This window comes from Nicotiana sylvestris, chromosome 6 (assembly GCF_000393655.2).
Source record: "Nicotiana sylvestris chromosome 6, ASM39365v2, whole genome shotgun sequence".
Taxonomy (NCBI): Eukaryota; Viridiplantae; Streptophyta; class Magnoliopsida; order Solanales; family Solanaceae; genus Nicotiana; species Nicotiana sylvestris.
The window spans coordinates 112,045,337-112,063,306 of record NC_091062.1 but is presented as its reverse complement, the minus strand read 5'-3'; the positions used below and the strand labels follow the sequence as shown (position 1 = coordinate 112,063,306).

Genomic DNA, 17,970 nt, shown 5'->3' with positions numbered 1-17,970 from the left:
CTATACCTCTCGGTAGTTTGAATGATTTTACCCAATTTGGATTTCTTAAGTCCAAATGGGTATTGCACAAAACAAGTGATATATGCTCAAGTTGGGTCTTACTATCTCTAGATTTGACCTTCTAATTGGGGCTATTAATTTCTTGAGTTCACTCCAATTTCTTGTTAGCCAAGTTTTCCTAGATTTAGTCTCTCTTTCTCAAGTAAAGACTAAGTCAATTAGGTGTGAATAAATGTTTGCAACTATTAGTTCTTGAATTCAAGCAAGAACTAGGCTAAATATCACTAACCCAATCACAAACAAGCCCTAAATCAAACACCCATTAAGTGTCCACACTAGGATTAGGCCACAACCCTAGCTAGAAATTTAGTTACTCATAAAAAATAAAGAAATTAAGATAGAATGCATAATAATTATTTAGGGGGGGGGGGAAATCTAGTGCTTAGAAGCTAAACTAGTACAATATTACTCAAAACAATAAAGAAAACGGCTCAGGTGCTCTCCCCAAAACAGAACTTAACCTAAAAATGATAAAAATTTCTATTTACACTAAGCTAAAAAAATCTGACAAAAATGTCCCTGCGGAGGTTGTGCGGCCGCACAATAATGTGTGCGGTCCGCACTCCTTAAACTTGGAATTTGGCTGAGCAGGACTTCTGCGGACCGAATAAAAATAAGTGCGGCTGCGCTCTTGATTATACGGCCGCAGAAAAATGGTCTAGTCCGCATTTCTTCTTAAACTTAAAGTTTCATCTCTCTGATATTTGTCTTCTGTGGACTACACAATTGTGAGTGCAGCCGTACTTGTCATCCTGCGGCCGCATAATTATGGTGTAGTCTGCATATCTTTAGCTTACCCAAAACCAACTCTCTGAATCTCCTCTTCTACGACCGCACAATATTTATGCGGTCCGCATACTCTAAAGAAAAATTGACATGTTTCCTTGTTTTGCGACCGCACACAGTATTGTGCGGTCTGCACTCTGGGCCTTTTTGCCTTGTTTTGGTCCTTGTCCACTTTTGACTCCTTTATGAGTTGATTTTGATTTCTTTGGCTCATATTGCAACACTCCTGCAAGCAAGCACATTTTATTAGTTTTCGAGAATACCTTTAAGCATTTTTGAGCTAAAACGCAAGTAAAAGAGAGAAAATAAGCGGTCAAAAATCCTACTTGTCAAAGTCCCATCATACATCAACACGTCTAGCATTTTAAACCGCTTCGAGATCAATTCTGGTGCCACGCTTGGTTTGAACGGAAATTGTGTGTACTTCTTTGACCCACCCAAAATTTGATCCATTCAGGCGTTTATTTCCCTCATATACCGTATAAGTTCGATTTTAGAAGGATCATTCTCATTTTTGTTACCGGGTCCGCCACCATTCCCCGGCCCTGTCAAAGCTGGCTTCGCCCCTCGGAGTATTGTTATTGACCCTCAGTGTTGTTTGATTTGTGGTAGCACCGGGAGGAATTACACCTTGTCCATTCGCATTGTTGGAGAGCACCCGACAATGCCTATTTTAATTCTGTCATAACCTGATCCAGCCGCAAGAGATGGCCCATAATGGCCCTTTGTTGTTCCCTCGGGATCCTTACTATTTCCACGATGTGCTCATCTTCCACATCGTCAAGGGTTGCCTCTCGAACGTGTTGTGGATATTATCCGCCATGAACCGACGTGGTCTCCTTCCCCTCGTTGCGGGTATCACTGATGGAATCTTCATGCTGAGCCTGATTTCCTTGGGCCTCAACTTTGTGTGTGTTGTTGACACCATTATCTGCCATTTTTAATGATTTTTGCTAAGAACAAAGAATCAAACAAGTTAGTAATAGATGCAGGTATCAATTTAATAACACGACTGTTTATGTTCCACGGTGGGCGTCAAACTGTTTACCCGTAAAACGGTACAGTTGAATTTATATGTGATTTAGAGACAAGTAAATTGATTTGATCCAAAAATAATAGATGAATTAGACAAACATATAAGACTTAGCTTTAAAATTAAAATAAATAGCAGATATCTTAGTCCCGGGCGCAGAGCTACCGGAGGCAATAAGAACAGTGTAAATAAGCAAGAAAGTAAAATGTTATTAAGCTCTTGATAGAATATAGTGTATGTTTGTCAGAAAATCCGTGTGATCCCCTCCCCCAAATGATAATAGAGCTTACTATTTATAGTTACACCTAGGGAACAAGGTCGTAGGATCAAGCCACTCTTAAATGACAATTATGAGGGCCATTAAAGAATGTATAACGGTGGACAGTGAATGTCATATTCTATGTAACGGATCATGCACTTAATGCTATAGAATATTCTTTATTGAATGATACCGGATGGCAGGCATTTATTTAGTCTTTATGAGTATCATTCTCTCCGATGACAAGTGAGATCACTGCCTCCCGGTCTGACTGTCTTTTGTCTAAGGCTAAACGTGTCGCTTTCTCATGTGATCATTAAATATGAACATATTTTACCCTCATACAGTTATAAGATATGGTACTTGGTTATTCTGTCGCACTTTATATATTTTTTTCTTTTTAATTTTGTCTCTTATGGAATTATGGTGTTCATCAAAAAAAATTAAGTTCATCAAATCAGGAATTTTAGTTTTAAGGTGTGGACATAGTTTTTTTTTCTTTTTATTGAGTCGGCTAAATAAGATTTTTTTTCAAGAACTTATACTTTTATCAAATACATTGTCAAAATGTTATATTCATATCAACTTTTAAAGTTTAATACTAGTCCAATAATATGGGGTACACGCGCAATGTGCATACCAACAACTAGTTATACAAATATAGTACATCTTTATTATAAAATACTTATATATAGCGTGCCATTGATATACATATAATATATCTTTAGTAAAGAGAATTATAAACTATTGAGTTTTGAGAGAGAATCAAGTGAGATATTGGGTTTGGGGTAAGATATATATATAGAGAGAGAGAGAATTAGGTGAGAGATTTTATGGATATGAAAAGTTGTATAGTATATAATGCAATTAAAAGGTTACAATTTTAAAAATACAAATTATATTTATGGAATTTTTAAAAGTATTTGTAACTTTTTTTAAATTACTATTAAAAAGTTGTATTGTGTATAAATTTCTCTTTCTTTTAATTGATTTAAGGAGACAATTGGGTAATCTTTTCAACAACCAAAATTATTGAAATTTATTTTGGTCGCTCACTAGTCACTAACATAAATTTCCTTTAATCCTACCAAATGTACATAACCTTAGCATGTTATAAAATTTGGCTTATGTTTGGATTTCTTTAAGATTGTGCACTTTTATTTGTTGGTTGTACAAGATAAATTTATTCTTCCTAAATAAATTACGATCCTGTTGTACAAGTTATTGTGTTAGTGATAAAACAAGTGAAAAGGGGAATCGTGTCGGGAATGAAGAAAAAAATAATGTTTATGAATTGGGTGTCATTACAAACGGATAAAAAGAGTACTAATAGGATATATGCCTTTTGGAAAAGGAGTTAAATATCATATTACAAAAGGCAACTCCGTATTCAATCTCCTCGTGTAAATTAGTATTAATCGGGATTCCAAAGTAAGTATTACTTATTAGAGAAAACCAAAAAATAAAAAACAATACGAGATATGACAATACATCACCAACTAATCCCATAATTTTATTTTTAAAAAAAAAAATCACTCTCATTTTGATGGGAACAACGAACGATCCAACCCTACTATATAATGGGCATGTGAGTCTTTCAATCTCAAGTAGTTGTCATCTCCTTATTATTCACATGCCCGCTGTAATATAAAGGTTTTCAAGTTGTACAAGTCACAACGAACTTAATTAATATTAACTTTTAGAAGCAGGTGAAACACGGCTTTCCTCTTCATTTTTCTTTTTTCTTAGCCACATTTCTCATTTTGCTAAGTCATTGTCACGAGATGGATAATTATATTCCACAAGCGTCACGCTGCTTGCGGTCTTCCCTATTTTTTTGTTAATAATAATTGCATACGAGTCCAAACGTAGTCTTATCACTTCTTTTGGGAGAAAGGAATGGGCTACCTTAGGCCAAAAAGTCTATAGATAATCAAAATTTTCTCGATAAGGGTTTTAATTTCTTTTCTCAAGAAATAGGAAGATATTTTGGTACGCCCATGTCCTTACTAGTTTGTGCGCATTTTGAGTTTTTATCAGATACATATTATCTCTGATTAGTACGTGTGTTGAATAACTCAATTCACGAATATTATTTAGATAGATAAAAAGAAATTATTTAGTGTTTTTATCTTTAATAGAGATATGAACCCTAATCTCATATAATTATTGCTCACGTCATTAACCGTTAGCTCATACCCTCTTATGCAATTGGGAAGATACTTTTACTATTTGACGTAAGAGTTTTGGCAGAGCTTTAAAGGTTTTCTTAGTGAGTTGAAAATGTTAAAATTTTCTACAACAGCCTCATTTATTTCGATATTTTTTGGCTGCTGTAGTGAAGTGTTGTTATAGAGGACATATAGTATAACATAATATAATAATCGGTTCCGAGAAAAATTCGACTTTTATAGTAGGTGGCTATTATATAGGGATGTTATAGAGAGGTACTTGAAATTAAGATAATATACGATACGACACATTTGAACCAATTCAAAATTAACTTTTATTTGAATGTATTTATAGCGTATTTGAAAAATTATTTCATTGTTTTTCACAACTTACATGAAAGTCGAAAATTATTCTTTCCAACGCTACATCGTTACGCCTACATTTTTCCTCTTGTTAAACCAATAAACATGGTTTTAGGGAGGATACAATGTTCTTTAGCGTGCCAATGTAAGACAATCCCCCCCCCCCCCCCAACCCAACTTGACGTTGTTAAAATCATTACATACATCTAATTATGTTTCTAAACACGTTGAATAGCAATTGTATCCTAATGAGCCATGCTATTAAAAAGGAAGTCTCATAATATGGAATGAACCTGTCAGTCTTGTGGAAGAAGACCAATTAAGAAGTAAATTTTTTTTACTAACAAGCTGAAGAAACCCAACAAATTTAGTTTGCTCTTTATGGAACAACTTTGATCACTTCTTGTTGCATCAGACACCCCTTCTATCCATTTGTTTTTTTATTAGGTAAAATGGATACCTTCTTTTTTGTTCTCCCCACCCTCTAAAAGAACCCATAATAAAGTTCGGATAATTTTGAAGGGCCTTTAACTCTTTATCCCATAAGCTAAAAACAATTACAATCGCTATATATATTCGGGGGGGGGGGGGCAATAATACAGTGTAAAAATTCCTAACTTTGACACAGGAGTGTAAGGATAATGTCACGTAGGAGTTTGTGTGGAAGTTTATTTGTATGTAATTGCTGAATATTAGGATTGGCCTGAAGATGTTGTAAGTATTCTATCATTAGGAGTCCTTAGCAGTCACAACTTTAGAGTCTTATTCTCTAAGAAACTCATGTATATATTAATGTATTTGCACATGAGAATATGAGTTGAGAAGCGTTTTCTACATGGAATCAGAGCCATTAGAGGTTAAACAGCAGCTCTTCAATGGCTTCAAACCTATCTGTTGTCTCTCCTTCTCCAAATCTCGCACATCAATTGCCTGTGAAACTCACATCTTCAAACTTTCTTATGTGGAAGACACAGTTTATGCCTATGGTATATGCATGTGGTTTGAACCATCACATTGATGATAGTAAACAAATGCCAACACAATTCCTAGATGATACTAATACCAAACCCAACCCGGCCTATACGGTTTGGTTACGTGAAGACCAACTTGTTTTAAGTTGGATTGTTGCTTCTGTTTCAGAAAGTATCCTGCCTCAGTTGGTTGGAGCAGCAACTGCTCGTGACGCTTGGAATAAGCTTGTTGCTGCATATGCTTCCGGCTCAAAGCCACAGATTCGTGACCTTAAGACGCAGTTGCACACTTTGCGTCGTGATAATGCCAGTATTGAGTCATATGTGCAAAAGGCAAAGGCAATAGCAGATAAGTTAGATGCATTGCAACATCCAGTTCCTAATGATGATCTGGTGGAATTTGTTCTTGCTGGACTAGGACCTGTTTATCGTCCTTTTACTAGGTCGCTTGAATCGCGTCAATAGGATATTACTTTTGATGCATTATATGGATTGTTATTGAATGAAGAACGACAGTTAAAAAGGGATGAAGCCATTACTGTCATTGCACCTACAGCACAATTTACTCATAGTTCCTTTCCTACTACTCGTGGACGTGGTAGAGGCCGAGGGGGTCGAGGTCGTGGATGTTCCTCCAATCAAGGCTTTAATCAATTTTCTCAACATCGTGGGTTTTAAAATTCTACTCAACAGACCAATACTACTCAATCCCAAGCCTCGGACATGTCTGGAATTATTTGCCATAACTGTGAAGGCAAAGGTCATATTGCACGCGTATGTCCATCTCCTAAAATTAGCAATGGCAACAAAACTTCGAGACCACTTGTTTCCAATTTAGCAAGAACCCCTTCTGCCCAAGACTGGTTAATGGATAGTGGCACCACACACCATCTCACAGCTGACCTTGATAACTTGGGTATTCATTCCGAATACCAAGGTCCTGAAGAAGTCACATTAGGTAATGGTTCCAAAATTCCTATTTCTCACGTTGGTAAAAGCTCCGTTATTATTTCTGACAAAAAGTTCAATCTTGATGATATCCTACATGTTCCAACTGCTACTCAAAATTTATTATCTATCAGTTCTTTTACTAAATCTAACCAAGTTTCAATTGAATTCTTTCCTAACTATTTTTTGATTAAGGACTTGGTGACGAGGGCAATACTGCACACAGGTCCTGATAAAGCTGGATTATATTCTCTTCCTGTGTGGAAGTCATCTGCACCTGCTTCTTATGCTGCGTCTCTTGGGGTTTGGCATGCTCGTTTGGCTCATACATCCTATCCTACAGTTCGTCAAACATTATCGTCTAGCGTCATCATCCCTTCATTTAAATCTTCTCGTTTATGTTCTACATGTGCTGTTAGTAAGAGTCATAAAGTTCCTTTTTGTGAGTCTAGTTTTCAAGCCTTCGGGCCTTTAGATTTAGTTTGTTCAGATATTTGGGGTCCTGCTCCAGTTTTTTCTAGTGACGGCTATCGATATTATGTGATTTTCTTTGATCACTTTAGCAAATATACATGGATTTATTTTCTTCGCTTTAAATCTGAGGTCCTTTCAATTTTTATGCAATTTTGCACAATTGTTGAAAAATATTTTGGTCGTCCTATTAAAAGTTTTCAAGCTGATTGGGGAGGGGAATATTAAGCCTTAACAAATTATTTGAGAGATAATGGAATTGTGCAACGTTCCTCATGTCCATATACCCCCGAACAAAATGGTTGTGCCGAAAGAAAGCATAGGTATATTGTTGAAACTGGCCGAGCTTGCTACATCATGCTAATGTCCCACACAAATTTTGGACAAACGCATTTGATACTGCTATGTATACTATTAATCGTCTACCAACCCCACGCTTAAGAAATAAAACTCCATTTCATATGTTGTTTAAAACCGATCCAGATTACTCTCTGTTGCGTATTTTTGGTTGCCTTTGTTTCCCATGGCTTCGTCCTTATACGAAGGATAAATTGTCTCCTCGATCCAAACCATGTGTATTTTTGGGCTATAGTAACTTACACAAAGGGTACAAATGCTTTGACCCAGTTTCTTCAAAATTTTACGTTTCTCGTCATGTAATCTTTGATGAAAATATTTTTCCATTTGTTTCACAGGATGTCGTGGTGCCTCCATCTATACCCAATGCTAAATCTGAACCTCTAAATGTGAAGTTGCCATTCCAGCCTCTTGCTGACCCTTCAAGTCTTCAACCATCTCTGCCACAACTTTCATCCCCATCGCATACATCGAATCCGCCTTCACCCTCTCCACCTGCAGAATCTTTGTCTAAGCACCCATCCTCATTATCTGTTGATCCTACTCATGGACATACAATTGCTATTGATCAGCCTTTACAAGTTAGAGTATCTCATGGTGTAGACTTGATGCCACCCACTCTGGTTGAAGAAAATCCTCTATCTGGCACAATGCACTCTCCTGATCTTGGAGACACTTCAACTGCTACACTACAACCAGCAGCTCCGACTTCGCAAAAGATGGTCACACGATCACAAACATGCTTACTGAAGCCTAGGAAGCCATTTTCCATGTCTGTTTTGACACCAGCATCGGCAATAATGGAACCTTCTTGCTACTCACAAGCTATCAAGGATGTTAATTGGCGTCGCGCCATGTCAGAGGAGTATAATGCACTTATTCACAATGGTACTTGGGAACTAGTTCCACCATCGCCATCTCACAACGTCATTGGTTGTAAGTGGGTATTCAAGACAAAGTTAAAGTCGGATGGTTCATTGGATCGCTATAAAGCAAGGCTTGTGGCTAAAGGATATCATCAACGACCGGGCATCGATTTTGCCGACACATTTAGTCCAGTTGTTAAGCCGACCACCATACGATTGTTGTTATCCTTGCCAGTGTCTCATCAGTGGCACATTACTCAATTGGATATTTCTAATGCCTTTCTTCATGGAAACTTAGATGAGACTGTATATATGTCTCAACCTCCTGTATTTGTTGATCCTACTCGTCCAGATCATGTTTGTTTACTTAAACGATCTTTCTACGGCCTCAAACAGGCCCCACGTATGTGGAATAAGCGTTTAGCTGATGAACTTCTTTCTCTAGGCTTGGTGGGATCCAAAACTGATAGTTCTCTATTCTATATGCCGAACGCCGATGACAAGCTATTTTGTTTAATATATGTTGATGACATTTTGGTTATGGGTTCTAATTCTGCTCATATTGCAGCTCTTATTGTCAAACTGCAAACTCAATTTGCTGTTAGAAATTTGGGGAAATTATCTTATTTCTTGGGCATTCAAGCCAACTGGACGCATGAAGGATTACATTTGTCGCAAGGTAAGTATGTTAACGACCTTCTTAATCGTGTGAAAATGGGGTCGTGTGGTCCTGTCTCCACACCAGCTTCAACCTCATCCAAGCTCTCCACAACTGGTGGACGTCCATTTCATGATCAAACTCTCTATAGGAGTACCGTTGGAGCTTTACAATACTTGACGTTTACTAGACCCGATATAGCGTATGCGGTTAACAAAGTTTCACAGTTTATGCATTGTCCTATGGATTCTCATTGGGTTGCTGTCAAACGTATTCTCCGTTATGTCAATGCTACTTCCTCTCATGGTTTATTTCTTTCTCGTGGGTCCTCTAGCTTGCTTCATGGTTATAGTGATTCAGATTGGGGAGGTGATGTTGATGATCGCAAGTCTACCACTGGACTCGCCATTTTTCTTGGCTCTAATTTGATTTCATGGGCTTCTCGAAAGCAAAAAGCTGTATCGCGATCGAGCACAGAGGCTGAATATCGTGCATTAGCTGCTGCTACCTCTGAGATGACATGGGTTGAGCTTCTCCTCCGAGAGATTGGATGCTTTACCACCTCTATTCCCATTCTCTGGTGTGATAATCTTAGTGCTACCTACTTGACTGCTAATCCCATTTTTCATTCTCGAACAAAACATATGGAAATCGATTTTCATTTTGTCTGTGACAAGGTTCGTGGAAAGTCTTTGTCGGTCAGGTATGTGAGTTCTCATGATCAAGTGGCCGATGCTCTCACCAAGCCTTTGTCCAAGGTCCGCTTCCAAGACTTGAAGCGCAAGTTGACAGTTGTTCCACACCCTGCTCAACTTGAGGGGGCGTGTAAGGATAATGTCACATAGGAGTTTGTGTGGAAGTCTATTTGTATGTAATTGCTGAATATTAGGATTGGCCTGAAGATGTTGTAAGTATTCTATTATTAGGAGTCCTTAGCACTCACAACTTTAGAGTCTTATTCTCTAAGAAACTCATGTATATATTAATGTATTTGCACACAAGAATATGAGTTGAGAAGCATTTTCTACAAGGAGGGCCAAAACTGCCTATGTGTACTATCGTATTTGGTCTAAAAATACTACTACTTATGTTTAACTATTTTGCTACCAGAAAGAGCCGTTTATTTAAGGGCATATATGAGCCAGAAAAATAACGATAGCGGCAAATAGGTGAACTGCAGGTGATATTTTTTGACCAAACACGATCATAGTTCACGGGCAATTTTTACCCTTTTTCATAATTTTAATGTGGAGAAGTGTAAAGCTAGTTAATATATAAGATATTCTCTCGTTAGAAACAAAAGTCTAGTTTTCTAAACGGCGAATGTAGCATATAGCGGCTGGCTGTTAAAGTGAAACATAGCTTATCTAGTTGGTTGTGCATATAATTGAAAAATATCATTATTGGCCAACACTATATTATAATGAGGAATTTTCAGAAATGATTATTGTTTAGTGCCTATTAACTTCCTATAGCTATCATATACATAATTGCTTTCTGTAGCTATCTTTCAGTTGTTATGGTAATATATTCGGTGTATTCGAGCTACTGTATTCATGAATACAGTAACAAAAATCGGTTAAAAAAAGGACAGTCCAGATGTCAGCCGTTGTATTCACATGTATTCATACCATGTATTCATGAATACAACGTAATAATTGGTCTCTTCAGTTATTTAATAACGGAAAGCTGCTAATTTAACGGGATACACTCCTAATATAACCCACATAAATCAATCATAACACACAACATTATCAATCTAATTAATGAGAAGATTTATCAGACGCTAAACAGAGCATTTTTCAGAGTTTCAGGCCCTCTCTTTTTTCTAACATTGTTCGATGTATTCAAGTTTATTTTTGTATTCACAATATTTTATTTATTCCTAATATATGGTATTACTGCTTTATTGGGTATATTTCTGTTACACCCCAAGTTTTCATACGTGAGAGTACGTCGTAAGTCATTGATGTAAGCTCGGAAATGAGATTATATTTGGAAGCAAATAAAGTAAGTTAATCATGTTACCTTGGAGGTTACAAATATTTAAGATCATGAATAACGAGTACCAAGAGGGTTGGAAATCTTAGAAGCTAAACCAATTGAAGAAAATAAGTTTCGTCGAAAGTCGACAAGTTTCGAATGTTATAACATGTACTTTGGGGTGAGACTAGGGTTATTAACATGATAAGGAGGTTATTCTATGAGTTATTTTAGTCGTATGATATTCATTTTCTACATTTTGAAGGCAAGCAAGTTGTGGAACAAGAGTTGGCAAAGGTCATCACAAGTTACATTCATAAATTTGCTGAAATTTAGGTCAAATGTATCTGAGAATTTCTCCAAATATACTTGGAATCATGGGGTGTTCTACCTACCAAATTGAAGGTCTACGAGTCTAGTTTCTAACTCATTAAACCGTTCGTCAATACGACATCGGAGTAGAGAGATATTCGCGTTTTCGCGAGACCGCGCAAGCAGCTCCCAATGGGACCCACTTAGGCGGTGGTTGACCTACTTCAATTTATAAACGATTTGGACGCCTATTTTTGCTCATTTTTCAACTAAAATTCGTCTCCAAACCTCTCCTAACCCTCCTAAACATATACCACAAGGGTTTGAAGTGATTACACCATATTTCAACATCAAAACTTAGTTCTAGTGAAGAACAACACCTCTTTGAGGTTGTGTTGTCATTGAGGATTGTTGTGGGCTGTATTTGGATGAAATTCCAAGTTGTTGCTGTTGTCTAAGGTGAGTACAACAGCCTACTAATTGTGCTTAATCTTTCTTGTATGTTGGTTAAGTTGTTAGGATGATAAACTACAAGATAATACTTGGGTTAGCTTAAGTCACTTCTATGGTATTGTATTGCTATTGAGGGTTGTTGTAAACTGAATATAACTTGGATTTTGACTTGAAGTTACTGTAGGAGGTATTTATATTGTGTTCTTACTTGTGCCTAAGGTTATCTTGATGTTGATTAAGTTAAATGGATGGGCTAGACATGAACTAGTGAATAAAGTTGCTAATTGAGGATAGTTGAAGTTGTGGATTATTTTCGTTGTTATAAATATATGGTTTAAGGCTGGAATCATTGATTAATGACTTCATTATCATGTTAATGATACTTTTATGTTGAAGTAAGAAGTCTATAAGGATTGATAAGGGGTATACGGATTCCAATCGGAGCTTGCCGCTCGTCGTAATGTAGTTGTGACTTGTTGTTGTTATATGGTGTCTTGATATTGATAATTATGTATTGATGGATTGCTCTGGTAATTGTTGTTGGTATATGGTATTGGAGGAGGCCCTTGTTACAAGGGAGATGCTGCCCAAATTTACGTAAACGAGCTACTAGCTTAAGTTATAGACTTAGCCTTTGCTCAGCACTGATTTTGAATCTCCTTATACTATGATAGATTGAGTTGACTTGTTTGAAGAGTTGCTTGGAAGGGATTAAGGACTCAACGGGTTTAAGGTATGTTAAGGCACTTTCTTCTTTCTTTTGGCATGGTCTAAAATGAAATGAACATAAACGATACGCTATTTCATAATGACTCTACTCCTAGCAACTAAGGTTGTCCATGTTGTTCTTTCCTTATAAAATTATTCTAAACAAGTGTGTATGATCCTTAAATCCTACTAAGGTTCATATTGATGGTAGGGATGTCCATAATGTTCTTAAGTCACTCCAAAAGGTTTAGAAGATGATTCCATGAGTCTAGCATGCATTATATATAGTATCTATTTTACTCTACCGAGCCGCGCTATAGTCGGCCGGGTACGGCACCTATTGTGCAACCACTGATCAGTTGGGTTTACCGAGCTCCACGTGGCCGGGTACGATTCTACTGAACCTTATGATGGTCGGGTACGCTTTTACCGAATCCTCTTTGAGGCCGGGTATGATATGATGATGATGATGCCCACAGAGGCGAATGTTTTAAAAGTTTATGTATATATATGTATTATGCATTTTATATCAGTAACCCCCAGAGGCACTCTGATGTTACAGGTTGTATCTCCTTTATCTCTCTCTTTACGTTACTGTTCTTGTTTATGCTTTCCTGCCTAACATACTCGGTACTTTATTCGTACTGATGTCCCTTTTGCCTGGGGACGCTGCATTTCATGCTCGCAGGTCTCGATTGATAGGTTGACAGTCCTCCAGTAGGCTATCAGCTCAACGAAGGTATTGGTGCACTCCACTTGCTCCGGAGTTGCCTATTTGTTCAGTATGTTTTGGATATGTATTGATTGGTATGGTGGGGCCCTATCCCGACCCTTATGATTTTATGTACTCTTAGAGGCTTGTAGACAGATGTCAGGTGTATGGATACTTGTATGGCCTTGTCGGCCTATGTTTCGAGTTTACTAATGGTCATGTCGGCCTTATAGGCCCGTATGTCACATATATAAGTTTGTATATCATATTGGGTCTTCATATGTTGAGTATTCCCTTATGTTTTATTCTTGTTATCTCATGACGGGTTTTCTGGCTCATTTACTCATGATAATATGATAAGAAAGATATGTTACGTTGGTACTCGGTTGAGTAAAGCACCGGGTGCCCGTCGCGGCCCTTCGGTTTGGGTCGTGATAATTTCATTGATTGTATTCATTAATTTTCTATTTGTATTGAGAGTATTTTACTGTATTTCATTGTATTGTTGTTTTAAATATAGATGGATGCAGTTAGGTTGAAAATACAGATGACTACAGTTAGATTGAATGCATAACTAATTGATAAAATAACATCAAAATGATAGAACTAACAATGTATTTAAAAATATTGTTGTATGAACTCAAATACCACTACAAAAAACTGGGGTAATTGCGGCGGTCAGATTTGCTTATAGCGGCAGTTAAGAACCGCCGTAATTGTTTTTAATGGCGGCCCACACACCCACCATAATTGCTTCTGCCAAAAGGTGTAATACGGCGGTTTGCGACAGTTAGATAAAAGTGCCACAATATGCATATTTAAGTACGACTGTTTACTTTGCTTATTGTGGCAGTTTGTAACTGCCGTAATTGTTGTCCCTTTCAAATTATAGTCATTTTATACTGCCATAATTGTAATATTTTTAATGTTAATTTTTCAATTCCACATTTAGATCATTGATCCTTTCTATTGCATAAAATCCATCATAATATGTTATCAAGCACCCATCATAATGATTAACATAAATTATAGTAGAGACTTAGATAAGCAAAATATTCATTATATTAAAACATACCCAAAATCCACATCATCCAAGATTCAAGTTTAAGTTGCAGAGAGTTATTCAATAGCTACAACACAAAAAAAACATAATTCATCCTAACAATAATTACTAATTGTTGTTTACTCCATTTTCATAGCTACTTCGGTCAAAGGATTTTCTTGGCCCAGTTGATGATGGAACTCCATCTCTGGGCCTGCATAATATAACATTAAATAATTGGCAAAATACATAAGTTACCCCCTAAACTATGGACCAAATCCCTGTTACACACTTTTTACGGACGAAAATTACATTACACACTCAACATTTTCAAAGTGTATCTAATACACACTACTTTTTCCTTCACCAGTTTTTCAGAAAATGTGTAATATCACGCACCAATCAAACAGCGACACATGTCATTATTTTTTATTAAAAAATAAAATAATTAAAATTACAACTATACCTCTCATCTTCTCCATCTAAAGTTCTAAACCACCATTGATGTCGTCCATCTCCTCTCTTCATCATCAACCACCATAGCCTCTTCCCCCACCTTTTACTTAATGACAAAGCCACCATTAACTAACCAAAATACCAGAAAATACACCCAAAAATTCATCTTTTCCATTGAAATTGAATAAGAAATTTTTAGCCCAGATCCAACTCAGTTTTCATTTCTCTTCTGTAAAAGTTTAACTACCATTCCATGTTTCAATGGTCTGTTTTGTGTCATTTCGATTTCCACAACTGAAGCAACGAATTTGTAATAATAAGGAAGAAAGTATATTTCTTAGAGAAGAAAACTAAGAATTTTATATTTTAGTTATTTAAAAATTCATCCATTAATAAAATTAAAGAGTGTACTTATGTGCAAAAGCTTGAGTTAAGCTTTAATGGTTGGAATTTCTTTTTCGAAAAGTTAGACTCTGCCACGCCAAAAGCTCAAGCTATGATTCTCCGCTAAAAAAATAATCTTCTATGCAAAAGCTTGAGGCAAGCTTTAATGGTTGGGGGAGCTATAAAAAAACTTTAATTACTGGATCTAGTCATAATTTCTCGCCCAAAGATCTGCAAAAAAAAAAAAAAAAAACTAATCAATGAAAAAAGATAAGAAATCGTGGTGGGTTTATTTGAGAAGCAGGAGATCGGGTGGTGGAAAGAAGTGGATCTAAGTGTCAAGGTCTCAAGGAGCAGCCATGGCAGGATTTTATTAAACAAGGAAGAAGATGACTTAATTTTAAAAATTTAAAAACTAAAGAAAATTGACATCTGACACAAAAATTCTTTTGTTCACGCGACTCATTTGTTGGAAAAAAACACGCACTATCCACGTAGGTAAACTAGTGTGTATTAGATACACTTTGAAAATGTTGAGTGTGTAATGTAATTTTCGTCCGTAAAAAGTGTGTAACAGGGATTTGGTCCATAGTTTAGGGGGTAACTTATGTATTTTGCCTAGAAGGAACCTTTAACTATTATTATGACGTTAGGTGTATTGTGAAAAGAAAGTTATAAATGCACTCTCCAACTACCAACTTCAGGCAACCATACTACTAAGTGCAGTTAACTCCATAACCACCAATTCAGAATAATTATGAGTGGTAACAAGGGAACAGCATAACACTAATTATGAGTGGTAACAAGGGAACAGCATAACACTTACCAATTCCAATCTGTATAATGGTAAACTTGAAATACGGGTATGGTGGGCGTACAATTGTGGCAACAATTAAACCTATAATAGAACCAGATATGGTGGCAATGACTACGTTTACAGGGATAAACCACCTGATAAAATGAATGAATATCAGTTGAATCAACTATTTTGGAATTGCGAAATTGAGAAGTTTGTATTCAATCCTTACCACTGAAGCAGTTTCTCAAAAGTAATGGCTTGTCCAAGTTGAGAGAACATCAAACATGGGAGCAAAAGTGAAAACACCAACTGCATAAAACCATGAATTGGAGATTAAAATGAAGCAGTCTAAGTATCCTACTGACAGAGGCCGGTGCAATATATGTGTGTGTGACAAACATCATATATGTACAATGGTGTTAAATAACTTTAAAGGTTGTACGTTCCAAGATCCGGCACTGCCGCTACTATGTATTCCCTATGTATAGCCCGTTTGGTCAAGCTGCAAAAGTCAGCTTATTTTGACAAGTGCTTTTCTCAAAAGTACTTTTGTTAAGAATAGTTTGTATTTGACTAATTAATTTGAAAAGTAATAACCAAACTTTAAAAAACTACTTCTAAGTGTATTTTTCTCAAAAATATTTTATAAAAAAATACTGTCAGAGAGAAGTATTTTTTTCTGCTTCGTCAAAACTGCTTCTCGTTCTCCTCAAAAACACTTTTGTTCCTTTCAAAAGCTTAGTCAAACACCTTAATTTTAAAAAAATTTCTTTTAACCCAAAAAAGGGCGCTTTTGCCTCGGAAGAAGCTTGGCCAAACAGGCTGGCTAGTAGGGAGTGAGGAAAAAGAACTAACCCCGTCTAAAAGTTTCCTTCCATTGGCTGGCAAGATGTTAACATACTTGGAGGCCATGCGAAATCCCATGAAGCAAATGGTAAAAACTTTTGCTATGGGCAAAACAGCAATCCTAATGGTCCCAATTAAAGACTCTCCTCCTTGCAGAAGAAACTCCATCTTTTACTGCTAAAGATTCAGATTCTTTTGCAAAGTTGAGCTTTGCTCCTTTCTGCAAATAATTACCAAATAATTACTTATCATTCTAAATCAAAGGTGGATTCTTGGTCAATTAACAAGCATCTTAATGATAAAGAAAAGTGAAAAACTTAGTTGTCAACATATAAAAAAAGACGAATACTGTAGCTATAGATTCACAAGAAACTAGTGTAACCATGATCCTTAATAAAAAGCAGACTTACCAAAAAGGGAAACTTTCAGGCCATTCAAATGTAGTCTACTGACATGCAAATAAGAGTTTCAAGTCGTGAAAATAAACCCACCAAAAGAAAAGGTGAGGAAGGGAGTTCAGAAAGCAATCATCGAAAAGGGTATAAATAATAAAGGAGATATTTGTACAGCTTCGCGAATATTCATGACAAGAAAATGATGCGAATGGTCATTCAAAAGTTAATGATTGATGTACAACATGTTTGGCCAAGCGGCAAAAATCAGCTTATTTTGAGGAGTAAAAGTACTTTTGGTGAGAAGCAGTTTGTGTTTGGCTAATTAATTTAGAAAACACTTCTGAGCAGCAATTAGTATTTGGCCAAGCTTTAAAAAACTGCTTCTAAGTGTATTTTTCTCAAAAACATTTATCAAAAAAGTGCTTTTGGAGAGAAGCTATTTTTTTCTGCTTCTCCAAAAGTGCTTCCGTTTCTCTTCAAAAATACTTTTTTTCCTTCCAAAAGCTTCGCGAAACAATTCAATTTTTGGCCAAAAGTACTTTTGGCAAAAAAAAAACACTTTTGGCCAAAAAGAAGTTTGGCCAAATAGGCTATTAATTTGCAAAGATTTGGACATGAGTATTTCAATGGGGGGAAAAATTAATTTTTGAAGTTAAGTTGAGAAAGGGGTTCTGTATACGATTAAAATCGGGCCCACCCGATTTTACTAATTTACCGTGACCAGTGTGAAGGATCGAAAATCGATCCCGTAATAGATCAAACCGAGGCACGAGGACAAGGTACTGAGTTCGAGATTCGAGGTACCTATCAAGATCGAGGCCGGTAGTGATTAATACGAAATGAGACAGACATCGAGCAAGATCGAAGATATCATAATAAGAGAAAGACGAGATATCCCTAACTGGTTGAAGATCATTGCGGAAATCTCGGAACGGAT

General features: G+C 36.5%; 1 protein-coding gene across 3 annotated transcripts; it reads right to left on the bottom strand.

The window, feature by feature from the left end:
• Positions 1-14,554: 14,554 nt before the first annotated feature.
• LOC104235293 (protein PIN-LIKES 6-like) lies at positions 14,555-17,155 on the bottom strand. 3 transcript variants are annotated; one of them, XM_070148112.1, is made up of 5 exons: positions 17,049-17,140; positions 16,648-16,858; positions 16,022-16,101; positions 15,820-15,944; positions 14,555-14,715 (listed from the first exon to the last, which is right to left on the bottom strand). In XM_070148112.1, exons 2-5 carry the CDS (start codon positions 16,804-16,806, stop codon positions 14,684-14,686), a joined length of 396 nt encoding a protein of 131 aa, XP_070004213.1. In that variant the 5' UTR covers positions 16,807-16,858; positions 17,049-17,140; the 3' UTR covers positions 14,555-14,683. The 3 variants fall into 3 exon arrangements, with proteins under 3 accessions (XP_070004213.1, XP_009787322.1, XP_009787320.1); XM_009789020.2 differs by lacking the exon at positions 14,555-14,715 and adding an exon at positions 14,889-15,224 and having other exon boundaries at positions 17,049-17,155; XM_009789018.2 differs by lacking the exon at positions 14,555-14,715 and having other exon boundaries at positions 15,654-15,944.
• Positions 17,156-17,970: the final 815 nt, after the last annotated feature.

Bases quoted from the DNA above. Each gene is read 5' to 3' on its own strand.
- LOC104235293 (XM_009789018.2), bottom strand. From the start codon at position 16,806: ATGGAGTTTCTTCTGCAAGGAGGAGAGTCTTTAATTGGGACCATTAGG. The intron at 16,102-16,647 runs GTTAGTTCTTTT...GGTTTTATGCAG, and splicing joins GAAGGAAACTTTTAGACGGG to TTGGTGTTTTCACTTTTGCT. The intron at 15,945-16,021 runs GTAAGGATTGAA...TCATTTTATCAG, and splicing joins TTTGAGAAACTGCTTCAGTG to GTGGTTTATCCCTGTAAACG.